At 41.6% G+C, this 20,078-nt stretch overlaps 1 protein-coding gene across 1 annotated transcript; it reads right to left on the reverse strand.

The window, feature by feature from the left end:
- Positions 1-11,436: 11,436 nt before the first annotated feature.
- On the reverse strand, positions 11,437-19,511 carry LOC119012945 (syntaxin-7-like). Its single transcript, XM_037087194.1, has 11 exons — positions 19,424-19,511; positions 18,013-18,131; positions 16,759-16,852; positions 16,578-16,647; positions 16,265-16,355; positions 15,967-16,104; positions 15,326-15,372; positions 15,133-15,223; positions 14,956-15,028; positions 14,130-14,212; positions 11,437-13,018 (listed from the first exon to the last, which is right to left on the reverse strand). The coding sequence occupies exons 1-11, from the start codon at positions 19,494-19,496 to the stop codon at positions 12,920-12,922; spliced, it is 978 nt and encodes a 325-aa protein (XP_036943089.1). The 5' UTR covers positions 19,497-19,511; the 3' UTR covers positions 11,437-12,919.
- Between the last annotated feature and the right edge of the window lie 567 nt (positions 19,512-20,078).

The raw sequence follows: 20,078 nt of genomic DNA on the forward strand, positions 1-20,078 counted from the left end.
ACACAGATGCACACTTAGCGCGCACCTTAACAAACAGCACACACACACACACACACACACACACACACATATGATACACTAGGCTTCTACATCGGAGCGAACTAGGTTGAGAAATTTGAAAGAAAACAAACAGGATTCCAGAGCGGTGCGGTGTGGCGTGAGGCTGCTGGGCTGAGGCACAAAGAGAGGCCTGTTCGCGGCGCACAGGAGCATTCCAGCTAACAGAACAGGCTCTGGGACACTGTTGACCTAAGCTACTTTAGAATGTTTGTGCAATAGCTTTTGACCACTTGATTAAAAATATCGTTTGATGCCGGAGCGGCCGCGTCCTAGCGAGAGGCAGTTCAGACTGGTCTGAGCAGAGCAACATGTTTGCCGCGCGAAAGGGGGGGAGGGCTTCTCTCAGACGAGGCGAGCGCCGAGCCGCGTGCCAGGAACACTGAGCCGCAGATGAATCACTGAGGAAGACCATCCGCGCTGTCTGGCACCTGATCTCGGTCATTATATAATCGCAATTCTGCTGTAAGACATAAGTCATGTGAGACGGTGGGCCAACTTTTTGATCTGAACGGACTGACTTCACAAAGAGGAGATGCTAGCTGCTAACATTCAGTCGGTCTAGACGACACTGAAAGTTCTCAACAGCTACTGACTTGATTGGCATTTTGGTTTTGAGTGAAAGCTCTCAGCAATAGATTTCCCCTCAGAATGCATTCTGTTCACTTCCCTTAATGTTTTCACCCGACTCCATCATCAGGTCAACAAGTACGGCAACACCACTTGGACAAACCAGACACAAAACTGCATTAAAACTGGACATTTTTATATTATTTTGGATGCTGTCACATGTTTCGTAGAGTCATCTGTTTATCACTTTAGTCACATTCAATCCAAAATGCATCACTGACATGGAAATAATTACTAATTAATCCAAATTATTAGACAGTAGGCGACACAATAGTAAGGTACTACTGGCAATCACGTCCAAAGTAATCATAAGCAAATGTTATCATAATCATAACTATTAATTAACTAACTCATTTTGGGGTTTCACTGAAGTTCTGTGTATGGTTTGTCCATGTGGTGTTGCCGCACGCCTGCGTTCGCGGATGCACAGCTCGCGTCGGCTGGCGAGACCCTCATAACAAGCATCTGTCGGGTTGGAAATGGGAACTTGTTGAAAGGTGCCTCGCAAGCGTCACAGGATTTACGAGATTTTGGTGGATGACTCGACAGTTGTGGAAGCGAGATGAACGAGCCATCACAGGAAAGAAAAAAAAAGCTGTTTGGTTGAGGAGAAGAGATGAAAACAGGCAAAATTTCAGAACAAAAACGGGATCAGCCTCATCGGAAAACAAGTAAATTCAGTGACACTAATCCGACATGTCGGCTCCTTGAACTGGCATTTTCTCATCCAACTTTGAGAACCTCTGCTTCGGGCAGACAGGTAGTGTTTGTTGACCTGAGGCCAAAGACTTCCAAGATCTTTTCATTGAACGCTGGACTGTATCTTCCAAATGTCTTTCATTACAAAAAGCATCTCGTTCCAATATGTGCAAGGACCTTATGTTTGGACAAGTGGTCTGTTGAGAAGATTGATGTTTTGGATGTCTGATTTGCCAAGATAAATGTGGATCGGGGGAAGTGGACAGGACCGGCTCTCCTTCTCCTTCGGCTTAATACCATAGAAATGTCCTTGAGCGCATTTCTTACCGTCCAAATTGCTCTGGTGGAGCTGCCCAGTGGACCAACACTAGAAAGACTGTGGTCGCACTGGGGAGCTGCCAGGTATGGATGTGTGTAACTTTGTACGTGTGAAGCAGGGTGTTGATGAAAGAGAGTATGTGTGCTTGGCAAATATTCCCAGGATAAATTAAGGCAAGAAAGGCAAGAGTCTATACCGAGAGCTAAAAAAGAAAACGTCTGATGTGGCGGCAGATTTTTGTGCTTTGAGGGGTTGGATTGAACTGGTCACAGGACTGAAACGCGGTAGATGGAGTTAGCCGACGTCTCACCCGAGCCCGTTTAGGATCGTCGGTCTTTCTCATCTGGTTTGGTCTCTTTTCTCATCTCACCTGTGAAGGTCATCTCATCCGCTAACCTTACCTCTTCCTATATCATCTCAACCTAAACAAATCCAATTCTAACTGCTCAGTCAGGATCGCGCTGTCGCTTTTTTCACCGAGTTTTTAAAGTTTATGTCGTCTCATTTTATTTCTGTTGTTTTCTGCGAATCAGTGACCTTGATCTCATCTCATCCTGAACACTTACGTCATCTCGTTTTATCTGACTCCATCTCATCTCCGCTCACCTCTTCTCGTCTTGACCTCATGTGATCTCATCTTGCCTCCTCAGTAAAGTTCATGTTAGCTCACTTTAATCTCATGAAGTCGTCTCATATTGTATTACTTCATGTGCCATCTGGAACTTCTGTTATGCCCGTATCTGACCTCTCCTTACACAGCCGTACAAGGCTAAAAGAACTACAACTACCATCAGTCTATAGGTTATGGACTTTAAACTTTAAAAGGTAACCCCTTTAATCCCTGATGTGGCTGACAGAGAGCTGCAGCAATGTTTTATTAGGTCGCAACTAATCAGGACTCTGATTTATTCAAATGTTCCGGCATTAATGCGTCAGGATTCCAGATCTGGGACAAATTCTAGTAAGTCGGGGCTGTGATGAATATTTCAGGACATCTGGTCACCCGAGTTGTAGCTAAATGCCAGACAGTGAAATGGAAACAAGCCGTCTGAGAATCCCCCCGGTGTGAAAACATGACGAACATATCACAACACTGTGAGTAAACCGAGGGCCTCCCTCCTTCAGCTCTTTCCCTCTCGTGAGCTCTCGATTCTGCGTCCCCGCTGTCCTCTCACACTCATCCGTCCTCTGTGTCTCTCACAGACCTACGGCTGTTCATATATCTGGTGTGTTTGTGACAGCAAGCTGTGTTTGCCGAGCAGCTTTTCGCCCGACCATCACCGCTGCCCCACCCATCAACCCCTCTTAACCTTTAACCCCCGACGGCCCCACCTGCCCGCTCAAACACACTCTTCGCACCTCTTGCTCTGTTAGCTTTGTCCAACCTACGTCAAACGCCTTTCAGCGCAGCTGATTAACAGGTACAATTCACTCAGGGTTTCACAGCCAGGATCTGTAAATAATGGGAGTGCATTCCGGCTCGTCTGGTGTTGTCCGGTAAGTCGACCTCATCCAGACGAGTAATTGAAACATAATCTGTGTCAACAAGTGTTTTCAAACCTCAACTTGAAACTTTCCTTTGTGCAAACAAAGAACACTTATCTCTGAAATCTATGAACATGTCACATTTCTAAGGATTTAATCATTGCATAGTCTGCAATGCTAACATACTTTCAGCAAAGTGATATTTAATAACCTAAAAGTACTTTGTAATGACGCACGCAGACACTCAAACATACTGTAAATACACGTGAGGCTCCTGAAACCTGTCTGCTCACTCTACGATGGACGGAAGCCAACTTCCACCTCCCACGGTGAATTATATTATTATTATTATAAAATTATAATAAAGTCAGAATTAGTAGATAAAAGGCGATTATGAGATAAAGTCGAACATTTTATTATGAGGTAAAAAAAAGTGTCCTTTTTTTCCGTAAACTTTTTATCTCTCAATTTTCTCAAAAAAGTTTGAATTATGGGAAAAAAGGACAAAATTATGAAAGGAAAAAGTCAAAATTGTGTCAATTTTGCCATTTTTTAAAATCTAATTTTTCTCTAATTTTTGTCATTTTTTCTCATATTTTCATGGTAAGTCATGAAAAAAAGTCAAAATTGTAAAAACAAATTCTAAATTGTGAGAAAAAAAGGTTTGAATTATGAGAAAAAGGATATTCCCATTGGAAGTCGTGAAAAATTGTGAGAGAAAAGTCAAAATTGTAATAATAAACCTCAAAAAAGTCAGAATCTCATAATCATCACTTGACTCTGGGAATATTTTTTGAATCAAGGCTAAATTTTATTACTTTTTTGTTCTTTAACTGGCGGACATGGACTTCCATACGATGATATCCCTCATGAACTCAAGAACTTTCACTCTTCTCAGAGATTTTCGTATTGAAAGCCCAGTTGAACATATATGATGCCATGCGCTGTATTTCTGTGCACCAATCAGGACGGAGCAACATCTGACCTGAGATGTGCTGACAGTTGTGGTGGTTGTTTCCTCTGTAGCCATCACTGTTATTAAATCTGGTCACAACACACCCACACAGTAGTCTAATAAATACCATGTTTTCCCTGAGTTTATATTTGATTATTGCTTATTTAGTCGTGAAAATGTAATGTTATCTGCAAAAACGGATGACTCGACATGTCTGCAACAACTATCGATGCATAAGTGACTGTCCAGCAAGTTACTTTATCCTCTGCTTTCCCCATCACACTTACATTTTATAGTCCGCCATCCGTCTAAATAGCCAAATGCACTGAAAACTGCTCTTAGCTATCACCATGGAGGAACAACAAACATAGAAAATGATGTAGATTTGGTTCCCTAATTATCGAAAATATGCAGTATGGATGGGAAACCATCTACTCTGCGAGTATGTTTTTCCTCCTTCGTCCAGATCGTTCAAGTCCTAACTGTAGTTCAACAGGAACGTCGAGAGCCGGAGCCAAATTCCTGCAGTCCCACCATGACAAACACCCACAATTTATTACCCTCCATTATAGAAACCGAAAATCAAATACCTACCAGCGTACAAACCCAGACTCTAATTCCTATGCTCCCACCATGGTGAGGCCGCTGCATAACAATAACTGCGGCCGATGCTCGGCGTGGCCTTGCTGCGAGCGTGCATGTGTGTGTGTGTGTAAGTGTATGTGTGTGTGTGTGTGTGTGGTCTGACCGGTGCCCACATCCTCCCAGAGCATCAACACGGCCACCTAGGAGACGCACATCCATTCCTCAATTACCTCTCTTGCCTTCCCCCGTGCCTACTTCCATCCCTCATTCTTCATTCCCACCAACGGCGACTCTGCTGGAGGTTATGACGTCCGTTGCGCGTTACACAAGGTCACCATAGTTTGTTCTTCCTGCATTTTCCCCTCCTGGTTACGTTCCTCTGCACAAACAGTCTCCTACACGTATGGGAGATGATTTGAGGTGAGCAAACCGGGGATGGTATTTAAACTTGTTCACACGGGGCGAAGCGGGAAAAACATATTTGAGGTGGAGGAGGCCGATAAAAAAGCCTCCTGTTTTTTACTTTCTCCTTTGTTACGAGTGAATAAATCAATTTGCGATGTAATTTACGAGATGTCTGCAGGATGTGTGTGTGGGGGGGGGTGTTCGGGAAACTGTTAACACAAATCACCCTCCAGTATCAGCCAGTTCACAGCTAAGATATAATTCTCTGTTTTAAGGTCAGCAATTTAACCACGAGGCTAAACTATAAGTAAGTGGGTTAACAAGTACTTGTAGGAGAGCGTAAGCAGAGTGTTGGAGAGCCGAGATTTGAGCAATGATAGGACTTTGTTTTCACCCTGGAAGCCGCACAGACTTGTGAAAATATAGTGTCATCCTTGCAGTGCAGACATGAGCACACAGGCCTGTGGGATATTTACAGTTATAGCTCGAGAAACTGCACTGGGGGGACAGTGACAGGCAGCTAGAGCTCAAAGCTGTGCAGCTTTCTGACAACAGCCGAAGTCGAAAGTGTCTCAGACTGGAAAATTCTACTTCAAACTGCAACATGTACGACTGTCAATTCGTCTAACATGGCATCTAGGTCAGTGGCCCCTAAATTTTAAATTATGAAGCTATATTTATCCCTCTAGCATCACTTTTGCACATATGCAACATCTGGTAAGACTTTCAAAATAACGCTTGCTGTGACATATTTATCATATTATGACTTTTGGACTGTTAATGTTTTGAAGCGGTTGCAGTTCGGTTAGGATATTGGGACCAAAGTTACTTGTAAAAAAGTTCAAATGAGTATGTTATTTTCTTAAATTACGTTACGTAACTTGAGTAAAAAGCAAGTCTATGTTGACATTGGTCCACACACGGGATCTGAGCCCTGTGTTCCCGTGTTTGACCCGTCCAAACACCCAAACCTCAAGCCTGGTGTTGACTTTCCTCGCTCTGTCTGATACCAGGCCAGAGGTGCACCTTTAACAGGGACACAAGCTGCCACATATGAAACATCAGGAGTGGTAAAACGAGATATTTTTAGGCGATTTCGGGGTCAACACATCAAGCTGTAAACACAACACTGACATATTTCTCCCTTGTAAAGTTGAGTTGCTCTGCTTTTAGTTCTGTTTGACTCTCCAACAACTCCTGAGGCAGAAGTCCATCTCTTTGGATGCCAAATTCTTGTTGCTGGAGCTGAAAGATGCTAAAAAACACTCTGCGGGGTTGAGGGGAAAATGCAGTTGGCAATAATTCTCTGTAGGTTTGTTACATAAGAGACCCCTGTCACGTTTAATCCATTGTAAGTATAAAAAATATTGATTAATGCAGGTTTAAAGATACTTTATCAGAATGGAAAACCCCTCCAGATATGACACGAGGCGAAAACTGCTGCTGCAAAAGTCTTATTCCCGCCGATAAAGACACTATAAATGTGTCCCTTTTTTCAAATGTGATGTGTGATAAGGAGGCCTGACTGAGAGTTTTATAAATAGATGTTTTGACGTTCTTTTCCCTTTGCTGTCCTTTGGTATGAAAATATCAGCCACTTTGGCAAATATGAGTATCACGCGTGCTGTTTACCGACATCAGACGGCTTCTGGATAAGGTTTTTTTTTTTTTTTTTTACCAATGCGCTCTCCCTCACAGCAGCCAGCAGCATATTAACATCCCAGCTGCAGGCTTAAATATGAGACGCTGTCCAAGTTGATAAACTGCACTTACTCGCTGTAATGTTAGTTTTTCTGTTTGTTCTCGATGCAGAGGGAATAAACGTTTCTGCGCAGGTGTACTGAGAGCTCCTTCAGCGTGCGAGCTCGGCAGTTCTAGCTTTGAAACAGCAGGTGAGTGCAGCGGTTTCCTCTCGCTGTGGAACATCCTGTCACATACCTGAGAGCTACTTCCTCCTCAGAAAAACATCAATATTTACCAGAATACACAGAAGCCTCTAAATCTAAAACTCCCCCCCCCAAAAAAAAACCTGCCAGCAAGTTTTTTCTGTTCTGGTGCCAGTTGTCATCCCACCAGTGCCAGCCCTACCACATCTTTATTTATGAGGGCTTTTTTTTTTTTTTTTTTTTTTTAAATTCTAAATATTCTTTTTCAGGGAGAGAGAGAGAGAGTACATTTCAAACGACTAACACTCTGCATTCCTCCTGCTGGACCGAAAGCTGGACTCCAAAGTAAAGTTTACATTCCTGGGCTTGTGAGAGGAATGCTGCCCTCTGGGGCTCCGGACCAGACCTGAGGATTTCAAGTCAGGGATCGCGGATGGAGGCCGGGATGCTCGGTTACAGATATTTTGAGGGAGGTCAAGCGATGCACAAGTTTTAGCATCGTGGGCCTGCAGAAGTGTCGATAATTTAGTGATGTAGCTACTTTGATACTTACAGCATGTGAGCTCTACATTAATACATGCAAAATGGATTAAATGAAAAGGTGCCATATGTAAGAATGGACAAATAGGGGGCGGCTGTGGCTCAGGGCTAGAGCCAGCGTCTTGTTACTGGTAGGTTGATGGTTCAGTTCCCCTTGTCTGCATGTCAAAGTGTCCTTGGGCAAGATACTGAACCCCACACTGCTCCTGACGTGCCGGTCAGCCCCTTACATGGCAGCCACCACCATCAGCGTATAAATGCATGAATTACTGTAAGTCACTTTGGACAAAAGCACCTAAATGTAGATGCATATCACCGGGGTAACTGTAAACTGATGCCATTAGCTAGTTAGCTTAGTTAGCCGTGCAGCTAGTGGTCCAGACTAGGGGCTCTGAGCAGCATGATGATTAGTCGAGCCGACAGATGAGGCTAAATATAACAGAAGTACAATCAAATGTCTTTCTTTTTAAATGACATACTCAGCAAAACTCACATTATATATCAGCTGTACAGCACTGACATGATGTCACTCTGCAGTAACTCTTCAAAATACATGATGAAACAACACGACCCCGAGGTAAATCCAGACTCTACTGACATGGTTGGCCTGAACGAGGGGTGACATCCTGTGGGCTGAAGCTGGACATAAATATAGCGAGGGCAGCCACAGATACAGCACTGTTGTGATGGAGAGGGGAAGGACAGACGAGGAGAGCAGCGGCATAAAAATAGGCCTCAGTTGTGACAAGGACAAGGCTATTGCTAACACGCTTCCGGACGAAAAAAAGTAATGTACCACCCAATAGCCGTTACTGCTCTATCTGATAGTCATTATTAGCTGATCCGCACACCGAGAGCAGAGCAGGGATTCATTATCTCACACAAGGACTCTTCTGCGTGATGACTGCTGAGGGGGGCTCGACTCTGAGCAGCCACTTTGAAGGACAGTCCGGACTTTGATCTGAGCTAATTAACATGGATCAGAGCATAAAAAGCCTCAGTTGGGAGAAATCAAAGCCTTGACTGGCTGTGATAAAGGTCCGGTGGAGTTTAGTGGAGCTTGGTTTTATTCCATTGGGCAACTGTAAGAGACGTATCATTCTAAAGATATGTTTAACCCCTTGTATTTGTGTATAGTGGTGTCAGTATACTGTGCAACTGGATTATTTCCACTATAAGATAATAGCATTACCTAGTGGTGTGTTGTGGATTTAGCACACTGTGAGAGTTATGGAAGGCAGCTCAGCACTGCCCCCTTCTGGCAGTAAGAGTGTGTTAGGGTTAGGAAAGATGTAAAGGCAAATTAAAATAAAAATGAATATTCAGCATGTGCACATTTCAGGAAGTATAATATGTGAATGTAAATTTTACTTTACTGTGTATAACGGTGTGTCCATACAACTTTACTCTCAAGTTCACCAAAAAATGAAGAATTCAGTCATTTCTTGCTCACCCACATGTCGGTGGCATGTCGGATGAGTTTTGTTGTTCACAAAACATTTCACAAACCAGCTGGAGCTTGTGCGTCCATTTCTTCTGGGGTGCATGCTAACACTTTTTGGCTTTCAAAAGTTTGTAAATAACATCTTTTCAAATCAGTTTGGGGATCTCTGGGCTTCTGAAAACTTGTGTGTTTTGCTGTTAAGCTTTAAAAATGTTTTGAGGACCACAACTTTCCATCGGCATGGGGATTTTCATTTTAGGGTGAATTTACCCTTAAATCAGCCTACAGTTGAAATACCAACACAAACTAAAATAAACATTTTCATTATGTTAAAAATACATTTGTTTCTTTTAATGTGTCTCTCCCACTATTACTTTTATAAGATCTCTACAGTCTCTGCTCACGTGGCTCTTTGTCCAAAACAAGATTTAATTGGCACATAACTCGATGTCTTTGCCCCAGAGTCACCTTTACTGTTGCAATTACATATTTAGAGGAGCTACTTTCGGCCTTCTAATGGAAAAGAAAGCGAACAACAACTTGTTATTTCCTCCACACCTTTTCTCTAATGACGCACCTGAAGACCAGACTTCACTGAGCTCGGAGTTCGTCATCATCACAACAGAGTGAATCTTCTGCGCCTTTAAAAAAAAACAAAAACTATTCAGTGAGTCTCTACTGTATGTGTCTATCCAGCTCAAACTTTCTCTTGAGCTCTGTCAAACTTTCCTCATCCTCCTCAGCTGTGACGTTCAGTTTGGAAGGAAAGTCGTGCTCAGCTCTTTGCAGCGACTTGCTACTTTTCTGTGTGTGTAACAAGCCCAAAATATTCTCCCTGTCCCACTGACGCCCAGTTCAACCTGTCCTCTGCCCCAGTGATGTATTTACAACACCGTGTCCAAAATTCTCCTCACCTGCCACTCGGCCAAGGAAACTTTTGCCTTCTGCGTCACAGCGGTCTGTCACTTCCACATCCCAGTCCAACTCTAACACCGTCTGTTCTGACAAATACAAGCTACCTCCTGTCTGCTCCTTGATCTCATTCTCTCATGGCTGCATTACTTTCGAGAGTTTATGCCGTAAATAAGGAGATGACGTGTGTTTAAACTTTTTTTGGACTCTTTAAATACAGTTTTAACAAAGGTGGACCACAGGGATCTGTCGTTGGACCTCTTTAATTTGTGTTTTTTTGGTGTGTGTTTTTATGTTAAAAAAGTTGTTTGTGACATAATAAATGTAGATTTTTACTTTTACAGATATGCTACCTTGTCATGTTTGGTTCATCCCCAACAAACAGTAACGTCCTTACTCAACAACAAGGTTCAATCCGAACAGTTGGAGGTAGAAAACACTGAGTTAATGTGGTTTTTAAAAAAAAACAAAACAGGAACAACGTCTTGCCTCACTGGCAGATGTAACTGATGATAACAACAACCGTTGTCAACATCGCACGTCATCATCACTTTGTGTCGACAATCCCTATTAGCCTGCCTAACTTTGACCTTCATAAACATTTATTTTCCTGAGAAAAAGTCAATTGAGGACGCACACTGTTTTCCAGGTTCACCCCCAATATGCATTTACTGGCCTCTACCGATGGACACATGTGAGTTAATCATCAACAGTTACTGACACAGGAAGACCATTACTCATTCAGTTTCCCTATATATGTTCCAGAGAGACTAATGAAATTCAATCACTGTTTTTTTTGGAGTCATTTCTAGCTAAATGAACAAGGACCTAATGATAAGTAAAGCACCCTGTCCCCTGACGCTCATCCAGCAGCCGGTCATCTGTTCCTCTTTTATTTAATTTTGAATGTTTAACTATGGAATGAATAATGTGTTTCTGCTGTGTTTGTAACAACTATGCTATATAGTGCAAATATACTGTATTTCTACTGCAGAATTATGTGGTTAATAGGGGTGTCATATGTATAAAGATTATTTTACAACAACAGCTTGACTTTATCCTGGTGGCTTTTTGCAGGGTCGGGTTAGTCAAGTTCAAATCATGTTAACTAAAAAAATACAGATTCCAGTGTGATTCGCCAAACAAACACCAAGAGAAAGGAATTCAGTTTGTTACAAAGTTCAGTTTTTGCAAACATACCCCGAGGAAACCCTCCTGCCGAACAAATCAATAAAGGATCTCTGTCAGTGTCATAAGTTCAATTCAGTTTAATTTTGTTTTCCTCCCCAAGAGTAAACCCTCTTCTCAAAGAAATCAACAAAGGATCTCTGAAACATCTCAACACCATCTGAGTTACATTTCAGTTGATTGTTACCGATAAGCTAGCTGTGTTTTCTAGAAGCATTTCTTTTTTATTTCTCCTTTGGATGAGTATTGGAACGAAATAAAACTAAATTTAGATTTAGATTTAAAATAATAGAATCATAAACAAACAAATAAAAAAAAAAAAACTCATTTCCTTGTTCAGTACATTCAGGTAATTTATTGAGCACATGGTAGGCAGCTTAATCTCAGTATTCAAAATATACATGTGATCATCACTTTTCATTTGGGTCTCAGAGTTGTAGAAAATAAGTATTAGTGTTTGCTTTAACATACTTTAGTTTTGGTTACTAAGAGTTTGGTTTCTTCACATAAGGAGTATAGAAATAAAAATAGGTATTGCAGGTTAATCCGTGAGTAAAAGGCCCCACAGGCACGCTGTCAACCAACACAGGCCAACTTCGACATGTAACTGAGGACGCCTGTGTGGTGTGCAGGGACTTTTTTACATGAAGCACATATACCGTGAGTACTGCACATTGAAACAAACAATAAAACACAACTCCAGCTGTTGCTCGACCTTCGCCTGTACATGTGGCACCTTACATCTTTTGTACATTCTTTGTGTGTGTGATCATCTGTGATGTGACAAGTATGTAAATCAATTAAAAAAAAGAAGATGTCCATGCAATCTTTCTAAGCTGTACAGTTAAAAACAATTAGTCCAACCGAACAAAAATCACCATGTACACACGGTATCAAAAAAACCTTCTAATTACTTGAAATGATTGGCTAATAATGGAGTGTGTCACGAAAAATCTAGGATTGGAATGAACATTACTTCTTGATTTATGATTAGAATTCAACAACAGAAATCAACTATTATAATCTGAATTAATCATAACTTATAACACAGGAGACAATAGACCAAAAAAAATGGATTTTGGCTGCACTGCGATTAGGCGGAATGCAGTTTGGCTACATGGGCTGACTTCTGTTTACCTCCAAATTCAAATAGTGCACTTGATTCATAGTTTCATTACAGAGAAGCTTATAGCACGTGAACTCATAACATCTAACCTGACAAAGGAAAGCAGCGGCAGCAATATGACATTTTTTTGACGAGACACATCTGAAGGTTAATCCCCTCTTACCCACCTGCAGCGACGCGCCGCTTCATCGCACCCAGAAGCGTTGTCTCTACTTTTAACTTCATTTAACATTAAGAGCTTTTTGGAGCCAACATGGCCGCCACTGAACACTCCCAATACCCCACCTGTGTATACACCTCCCCCCTGACAGTCTTTCCTGTCACAAAGTAAATCATGCCTAATAATAATAAAAATAATCATAATAATGATTCAAATGAAGCTGAAGTGAACAGCAGAGCTACCAGGACTCGCTTTGCTTTCACAGCAAAGGAAGTGTGCAGTCCCGTCGACGAGGACAGCGATTATCTTAATCATAATCAATTCATGGAAAGACAGACTGTCCTCGTGATGAGGGTGAGAGAAGGAGGAGGAGGATGAGGAGAGGAAAGGATGTTGCTTCACCCTTTTGTCCAGGCTGGTGACTAAAAAGGAGAGGTGTAGGGGAGGAAGAAGAGGAAGAAGAAGAAGAAGAAGAAGAAGAAGAAGAAGAAGAAGAAGAAGAAGAAGAAGAAGAAGAAGAAGAAGCCCTCATGATGATTTGGTAGCACCCCAGATGATGAGTCCAATAACAGCAGCAGCTACAGCCAACACTATCATGAGGATGCAAATCTTCTTCCGGGACTTTTGCTGGTGGATGAAAAAAAAAAAAAAAGGAAAAGAGGTTATTCTTGTTATAAATAAGTATGGTTTATAATCTAACTTTGAATGAAGAGACAGATTTATTTACTAAGTTATTAAGTGAGTCACAGCTACTACATGAATCACCTCGTGACTCAGCTTTTTATTTTTCATTTCAGCTTCACACCTCTTCCTCTACGTCTTATTAACGCAAAACAAGCTGACTAAGAACCTGGTTACACAAGAGAGCCCTTGTGCAGGAGGTGGAGGAGTCATATGTGAGCACATACTGTTAGCTCAGGGACCTTTACAGCAGCCAGATTTAAATTTCTGCATTGTTTCAGTAGTTACAAGCCAACTTCTCTCATGATTATACATGCGAAAAGCCTCTCTTTTCTAAGAGGATATTAAAAGAAAAGTCATTCCAAAATTGAAAATTCAGGCATCATCTACTCACCCCCATAATGATGGAAAGTCAGGTGAAGTTTCATGTTCCACAAAACATTTCTGGAGCTTCTCAGCCAAACAGTGTTGCAGCGTTCTCCTAAACAACTGCAGTAGATGGGGACTCCTGGGGACATACAGCTTATCCCAGCACAAACCCTGAAGGCCCCAGATCCCACATGTATTTGAAAAGATTGTATTTACACCCGCTGACACGTAGTCAAGCTGGTGCACTCACTTCAGATGAGGCATGCTAACGCTTTTAGATTAGCAGCTATGGTGAAGATTCCTCCGGCCTTTTGAAAACAAGGATTGCACCGGACGAGTTATTTTATGTTTTTCTTTTATATATATATATATATATATATATATATATATATATATATATATATATATATATATATATATATATATATATATATATATATATATATATGTTTTAAAACAGCTACTTAATTTGATTAGGAAAAGGCCTCAGTGCTGTTTTCCCGTGAAGCTCCAGAATTGTTTTGTGGACTACGGAACTTCAGCTCATTTTCCATCATCATTAAAGTGAGTAAATAATGAGTGATTGATTTTAATTTTTGGGGGTGAACTCTCCCTTTAATCCCTTGTTTATTGTATCTGCCTTTCCCTCTCTCCTGTGCATCATCCTGTCTGTCCTGTGGAGATTTACCTGGTAGTCTGCAGCACGTGCCAGCTGCTGCGTGGCGTTCTGGACATGCGTGTCTGCGCTCTCCACGTTGGCTTCTATACTGTCTGCAGGACACACAGGAGACACACACACATTGTACATGCAGCAGGTGGGAATGAAGTGGTGGCGCACATGTCAACAAATCAACACGGACAAGTCTTCATTTGTGTTTCTAAGCGCTAGATTTGCCGTCCGCTATCTTATATGGGATGAAATGATTCAATTGTGTGGCTCCTCTAGACTTTCCAAATGTAATTAGACCAAATGGATCAAATTCTGATGTGCAGCCAGTCATTTCATTGGGATGTGACACAGAAAAAAGAAATGTTTGGCCACTATGTCAAAAAAAAAAAGAGCTTCAAAGCCTGGCGCTGCTCCTGGGGGAAATCTGTCCAAAGATAACAACATCCATCTGCCAGCACCTCCACAGATCACCAGTCACCGTGCTTGATCTCGTTTGTTTTGCAGACGGAGCCAAGCTAGCTGTGTTTCCCACCTGTTTCCAGCCTGAGCACTAAGCTAAGCTAAGCTAAGCTAACTTGAGGCCCGCTACAGCTTCGTATTTACCGCACAAACATGAGAGTGGGATCGATCTTATCAGACTCTCAGTGAGACAAGAGTACGGACATATTTCCAAAAACTTTTAACTATCACTTGAACATTTTGATTCACCTGGAAAAAACACTACATGTACAAAACTACATTGATGTGCAGATTTATGCAGCTAAGTGCGACATGTACAGAGTAATTTGATCTTCTGTTTAACTGTGGTCATGTCACAGTTTCAGACCAGCCGGCAGGAGCTCACCTATCATGTCTCCCTGCTCGTGGACCATCATCCCCAGGTCCTTGAAGATGTCATTGATGTCGGTGATGTCGGACTGGATCGAGCAACATAGAGAAGGAATGGTTCGTGACTTTACGGTGAACGCAGACACGCAGAGCAGATGAAGATGCTCCGTAACGTTTTAATTCTTATTTGTACCTCTAACTGCCTGATGGACGACTCTCTCTCCTGGATCAGCCTCAGGTCTTCTTCAGTGATGGCCTCATCCTGAGCCTGCACCTGGGCATCCCTGCAGGAACAAATGTGGATATAAAAACATAGCAATAATAATAATAATAATCATAGAAATAGGAAAATAAATTATAGTAATGATCATAAACGGTGGCTCTACCCGGGGAACGGAGGCATATTTCCAAAGCTGTCCTCAGGCTGCCCTCCCTGTTAAAAGAAAATACAGTTCAGATCATATATAGATAGATATATTTACTGCAAACACACTGTAGAGGACATGCTGTGGTTCTGTGTGCTGCAGCATGACTCAGTGTGTTCAGGGTGCTGACTGTAATACATTGTTAAATATAATTTGGTTACACAGAGCAAATAAAACTTGTAGCTTTTAATTCCCCCCCAGTCGAGATATGATGATATGATTTCTCACAGCCACTTTAAAATAGCAAGGAGCCGCTCTCCCTGCTTATCAGCAGGAACACAGCGGATACAGTTCCCTGACTTGTGCAGTCAGATAAGCAGTGAGGGAACAGAGTTGCCAAGCGAGCCCGCTCTCCTGAGGGCATCGGTGTCTAAAACAGTCTCAGTTAAAGGCTCTGGCGCTGGCACAACAATGTGAGGGCCACTGTTTGTCTTGTGGAACTCGCTCTGTAAACTCTCAGCGTAAAATAAATGTGATGTGAAATACAGGATCCAAATTATGGCATTTTAAGATTTTCTGAAGGACCTGCAGAAGCCTTGTATCGGCCACCCGCTGTCTGTTTGACCGGACCTGTGGTGTTGCCGGTGCGGCGGGTTACTCACCGACACCCTGGAGCTCGCTCTGACTCTGGCCACAAACTCTCTCTCGGCGTCGGCCGCCTGCCGCTGGATCCTCTGGAAGCTGTTCAGAGCGGCGGAGAAGTCGTTCAGCAGACGCTCTTTCTGTATCTTCCTTTGCCGCTAAAAAGACACACAGAAAGAAAACGTTCAGAGAAAAGCCAAGAAACTTACAATACAATACAAATTCCTTTATTGCTCCCTTGGGGGACATTTTTCTCGGGCTCAGAGCTGCTTTGCAACTTTGTTTTGGGAAAGAATTTTCTTCAGTTCAGTCCAGTACCTGATCGGGGCCAATAGGAAGTGCGCTGAACGCCTTCATCAGTCTGTCGGTCTCCTTCGCGAGCTGGTTGCCATGCTGCTGTTTCTGTTGCCTGGTGACCAAATACAAATATTCTTTAATTTTGTGAAAGTAGAGAAATAAAGGCCAGACAGAAAAAAAAAAAAAAAAAAAAAGCTGCCGAAAAAATGCATCGTAATGAATTCATCATAACGCTTGACAACTCAGTTTAACCTTTTCTCCACCTGCACTTGTGCTAAGAGATTCACTGTAATGGACCGGTCACGCAGAACCGAGCCGAGCCCCCATAACTCACAGCGTCTGTTGCAGCTGGCTGCTGTCCTGCTCTGTTCCCAGCAGAGAAACTGCCCTCTGCAGCTCCGAGGCTGGAGAGGAGAGAACACACTGTTTATCTGCACACATCCACATTTAGGTACATGTATTCGCTGATGAGTGCACGTGTGTGTGTGTGTGTGTGTGTGTAGTGTGTGTATTACTCAGTAGCGTCAGCTTCTGGATGTTGGAGCTGATGTTGTGGACCAAAGCACTGGGCTCCTCTGCGGTCCCAGCATGGTAGGCCATGATGGAGAGCTGCGAGGACGCACAACAACACGTCTGTCACTTTGTTTACTCGCGAGTCGGACAGAGAGCGCATCACAAGTAATGCAGAACCATCTTCATAACAATATGTAAAAAGAACAAACAGTTGCAATAAAAAAAGGTATATAAAAGCTAAACTGTTGAAATAATTAGACTAGACTAATCAGCTAAAACAAATATGAATGACTGAAATAATAAAAAAAAATTGAAGGTAACTAGAAATATGGTATATTTTGCATTTTGCCAAACACTGCTTATCAACAGTAATCTCAAAATCTAAGATGGTATCTAGTCCTATATCCTGATAACGATATAATATACTCATATTATTTATATTATCTATATACTACTGAGTTTACAGTCATATAGGAGTAAATTAACCAGCTAATAATCACAATTATGTAGCTGTAATCACCTAAATTTGGCTTTGTTTCTTCACAAAAACACAAAACCGATGAACCAATTATCATAACAGTTGGTACAATCACTTTAATAGACTTATTGATAAGTGATCAGTGAATGACTGCAGCTCTGAAGCCTGGTCTTCAGCAGGGTGAGGAGTGTTCATGGGGCTCAGTCAGGCTGACTTCCTGTGCTGCTGACTCCAGAGGATTGAAATAATATTCAAATGACCATCTGCTGCTGAGAGCCTCACAGCTCAGCCCTGATGGGATGTTAACATAATAAATGTTGAACCCCTTTATTAACCTCAGATGATCCGCTGACTGCTGCGCTCGGCTGTAACACACTTCCTGTCTGTCTGTCTCTCTCTGAGTGAGTTTGTCTTGAAAAAAAAAATGCGGAAATCGACTCGATCTTTTCCCAACATCATGAAGTCAGAGCGCATGACTGAACACCATCTACACATCCACACATGATGAGACGCTTCTTCTTTTTAAAACATGAACTTTAAACTCTTCTTTCCAACATGCGCAGAGAGCAAAAGTCGTCAAGTTACAATCAAAGTCGCAGCACGATTTAAAGCTCTCTCTCTCTCTCTGCCTCTGTCTCGTTTTACTGAGAGCTCATGATTTTTTAATCTGCCTGCTCCTAAACATGAAACACCATCATGAGACAGAGTTGATTATGTGTCTGTGGTGTCATTCTTCCCCCCCTGGATGATTCGTGTTAGGTGAAAGTTTCCACTTTACCTTTTTCTTGTGACTTGAAGGCTGCGGTGTTATTTCCTGACTCTCGGCCACTCCCCCGTCACATGATGTCTGCAGGGATGGAGGCGTGACGAGGCGAGGGTCTGTATGGAGGACCAATCCTGCCAGAAAGAAAAGAAAAAGAAAAGAAAAAAGTTAGTGCGTCAGGTCATCAGTAAATGTCATTAAATGCACAAAAAATGTTTTAAAAATTACACATGTTATAATTTATAAAAATGTGACATGTTAAAAGTAAACTTTTACTTAATTCCCCTATTTTTTTTATTGAATTCTCAATTTTATTTCTTTGATCTTTGTTCGATTTTTAAATGTGTTTACATTTTTACTTTCTCTATTATTATCCTTTGCATTTTCTTTACTTCTAATTTGTTTATTTCTGCATTTTGTTTTTACATCATGCATTTCTGCTTCATTCTGCAGTTCTAACAGCCTCTCTTAAACTTTATATTAATTCCCCTATTTCTTAAATTTAATTGTCAGTGTTGCTCACTCTTTATTTCATCTATTTATTATTTTTTTATTGCTGTATAGGTATCCCTTTGCATTTATTTCGAGAATTGTATTATTTATGCATTTTTTTTTACATTATGCATTTCTGCTTCATTATGCAATTCTAACAGCCATTTTTCTTTTAACATTTTTATTAATACCCCTATCTATTTATTTTATTTGATTCTCCATTTTATTTCAATGTCAGTAGTTGTATATATTTTTTAAATTTCATCTATATATTTACATTTATATTTCTGTATTATTATCCTTTTACCTTTATTTCCAAAATGTGTTTATTTATGTATTTTGTTTTCACATTGTGCGTCTCTGCCTCATTCTGAGGATGTTGTCATGGGATCAGCCTTGTTTGCGTATCGGTTGATCAACACAGCACAATGAAGCAGTAAACCCGGCAGATGTTTGCTCACTGAGGTTCAGACAGGTTAATCACACAGCTACTGTAACAAACTCCAGCTCCTGGCGAAGCAGCTTTTCACATACATCTGTTCAGGCCAGCAGCCAGTCAGGATCACAGTCAGGCTGACTAACTACAGCGGTGGAGTAAAGCACTCTGGTCCTTTTTAAAGGTGCATCATGTCACAAAATATTCCATCATGAGTAAAATTGTTTAGTAAAAGTCTGGAAGTGCATTCTTCAAAAATCAGCACTCATTCTGCCTGTCATTTAAGAAATGATATTATTCTGCTTTAATCACAGAATGAACACATGTAAGAGCATTTCAAAATTGTACTTCTTTCATGTGGAGATGATTTTTTTCAGATTTTTGTAAGGAAAATAATAACTAGAGTCAATTAAATGTAGTGGAGTAAAAAGTACAATATTTTCCTCTGAGAGTTATAAATGAGCAAAAATGATAAATACTCAATCAATCTATACAAACCACAGGAGGACTGGAGCATCTTCACTTTCCTGCACATGTCACAAGACAGTTTGATGACATCCACGTGGATCATCCTGCCTTGAGTTTTCAGGAACAAAATGAGGGTCAGTTATCTCAGTCTATTGAACTGTTGGTAGCTGAAAAACCTGCACAACTCTCACAGAGACTGTTTGCAAAAAGGACATGGTGGTCACTTACTGCACACGTGCAGATGTGGATACACATCTGTTGATTGACCGGACATGAAGTAACTCTTATCTTGTTGTCAGACTGAGTTCTTGAGGTTTTTGAGGGCGTGCTGTGGAGATTCAAGTCACTTAATCTGACTTAATTAAACAAGTAATCATAAACAGTGCATTTTTCCCCCCCTCATAACAAAGCAGAAACGCAAATTTTCTTGGCCATCAGAGCAAAAACCAAGCCATGAGGTCAAAGGAACTGCCTGCAGTGCTCAGAGACGAGGTTGTGTCGAGGCACAGATCTGGGGAAGACAATAAAAGAAAACGTTTGCTGCATCGAAGGTCCCCAAGAGCACAGTGGCCTCCAAGGTTCAACAATGAACACTCAGAGGGAGCAGGGCCTTGGTAAGAGAGATGGCCAAGAACCTGACAGTCGCTATGGCCAAGCTGTGTTGAGATGGGAGAAACATCCGGAA

The sequence above is a fragment of the Acanthopagrus latus genome, chromosome 22, assembly GCF_904848185.1.
Source record: "Acanthopagrus latus isolate v.2019 chromosome 22, fAcaLat1.1, whole genome shotgun sequence".
Lineage (NCBI taxonomy): Eukaryota > Metazoa > Chordata > Actinopteri > Spariformes > Sparidae > Acanthopagrus > Acanthopagrus latus.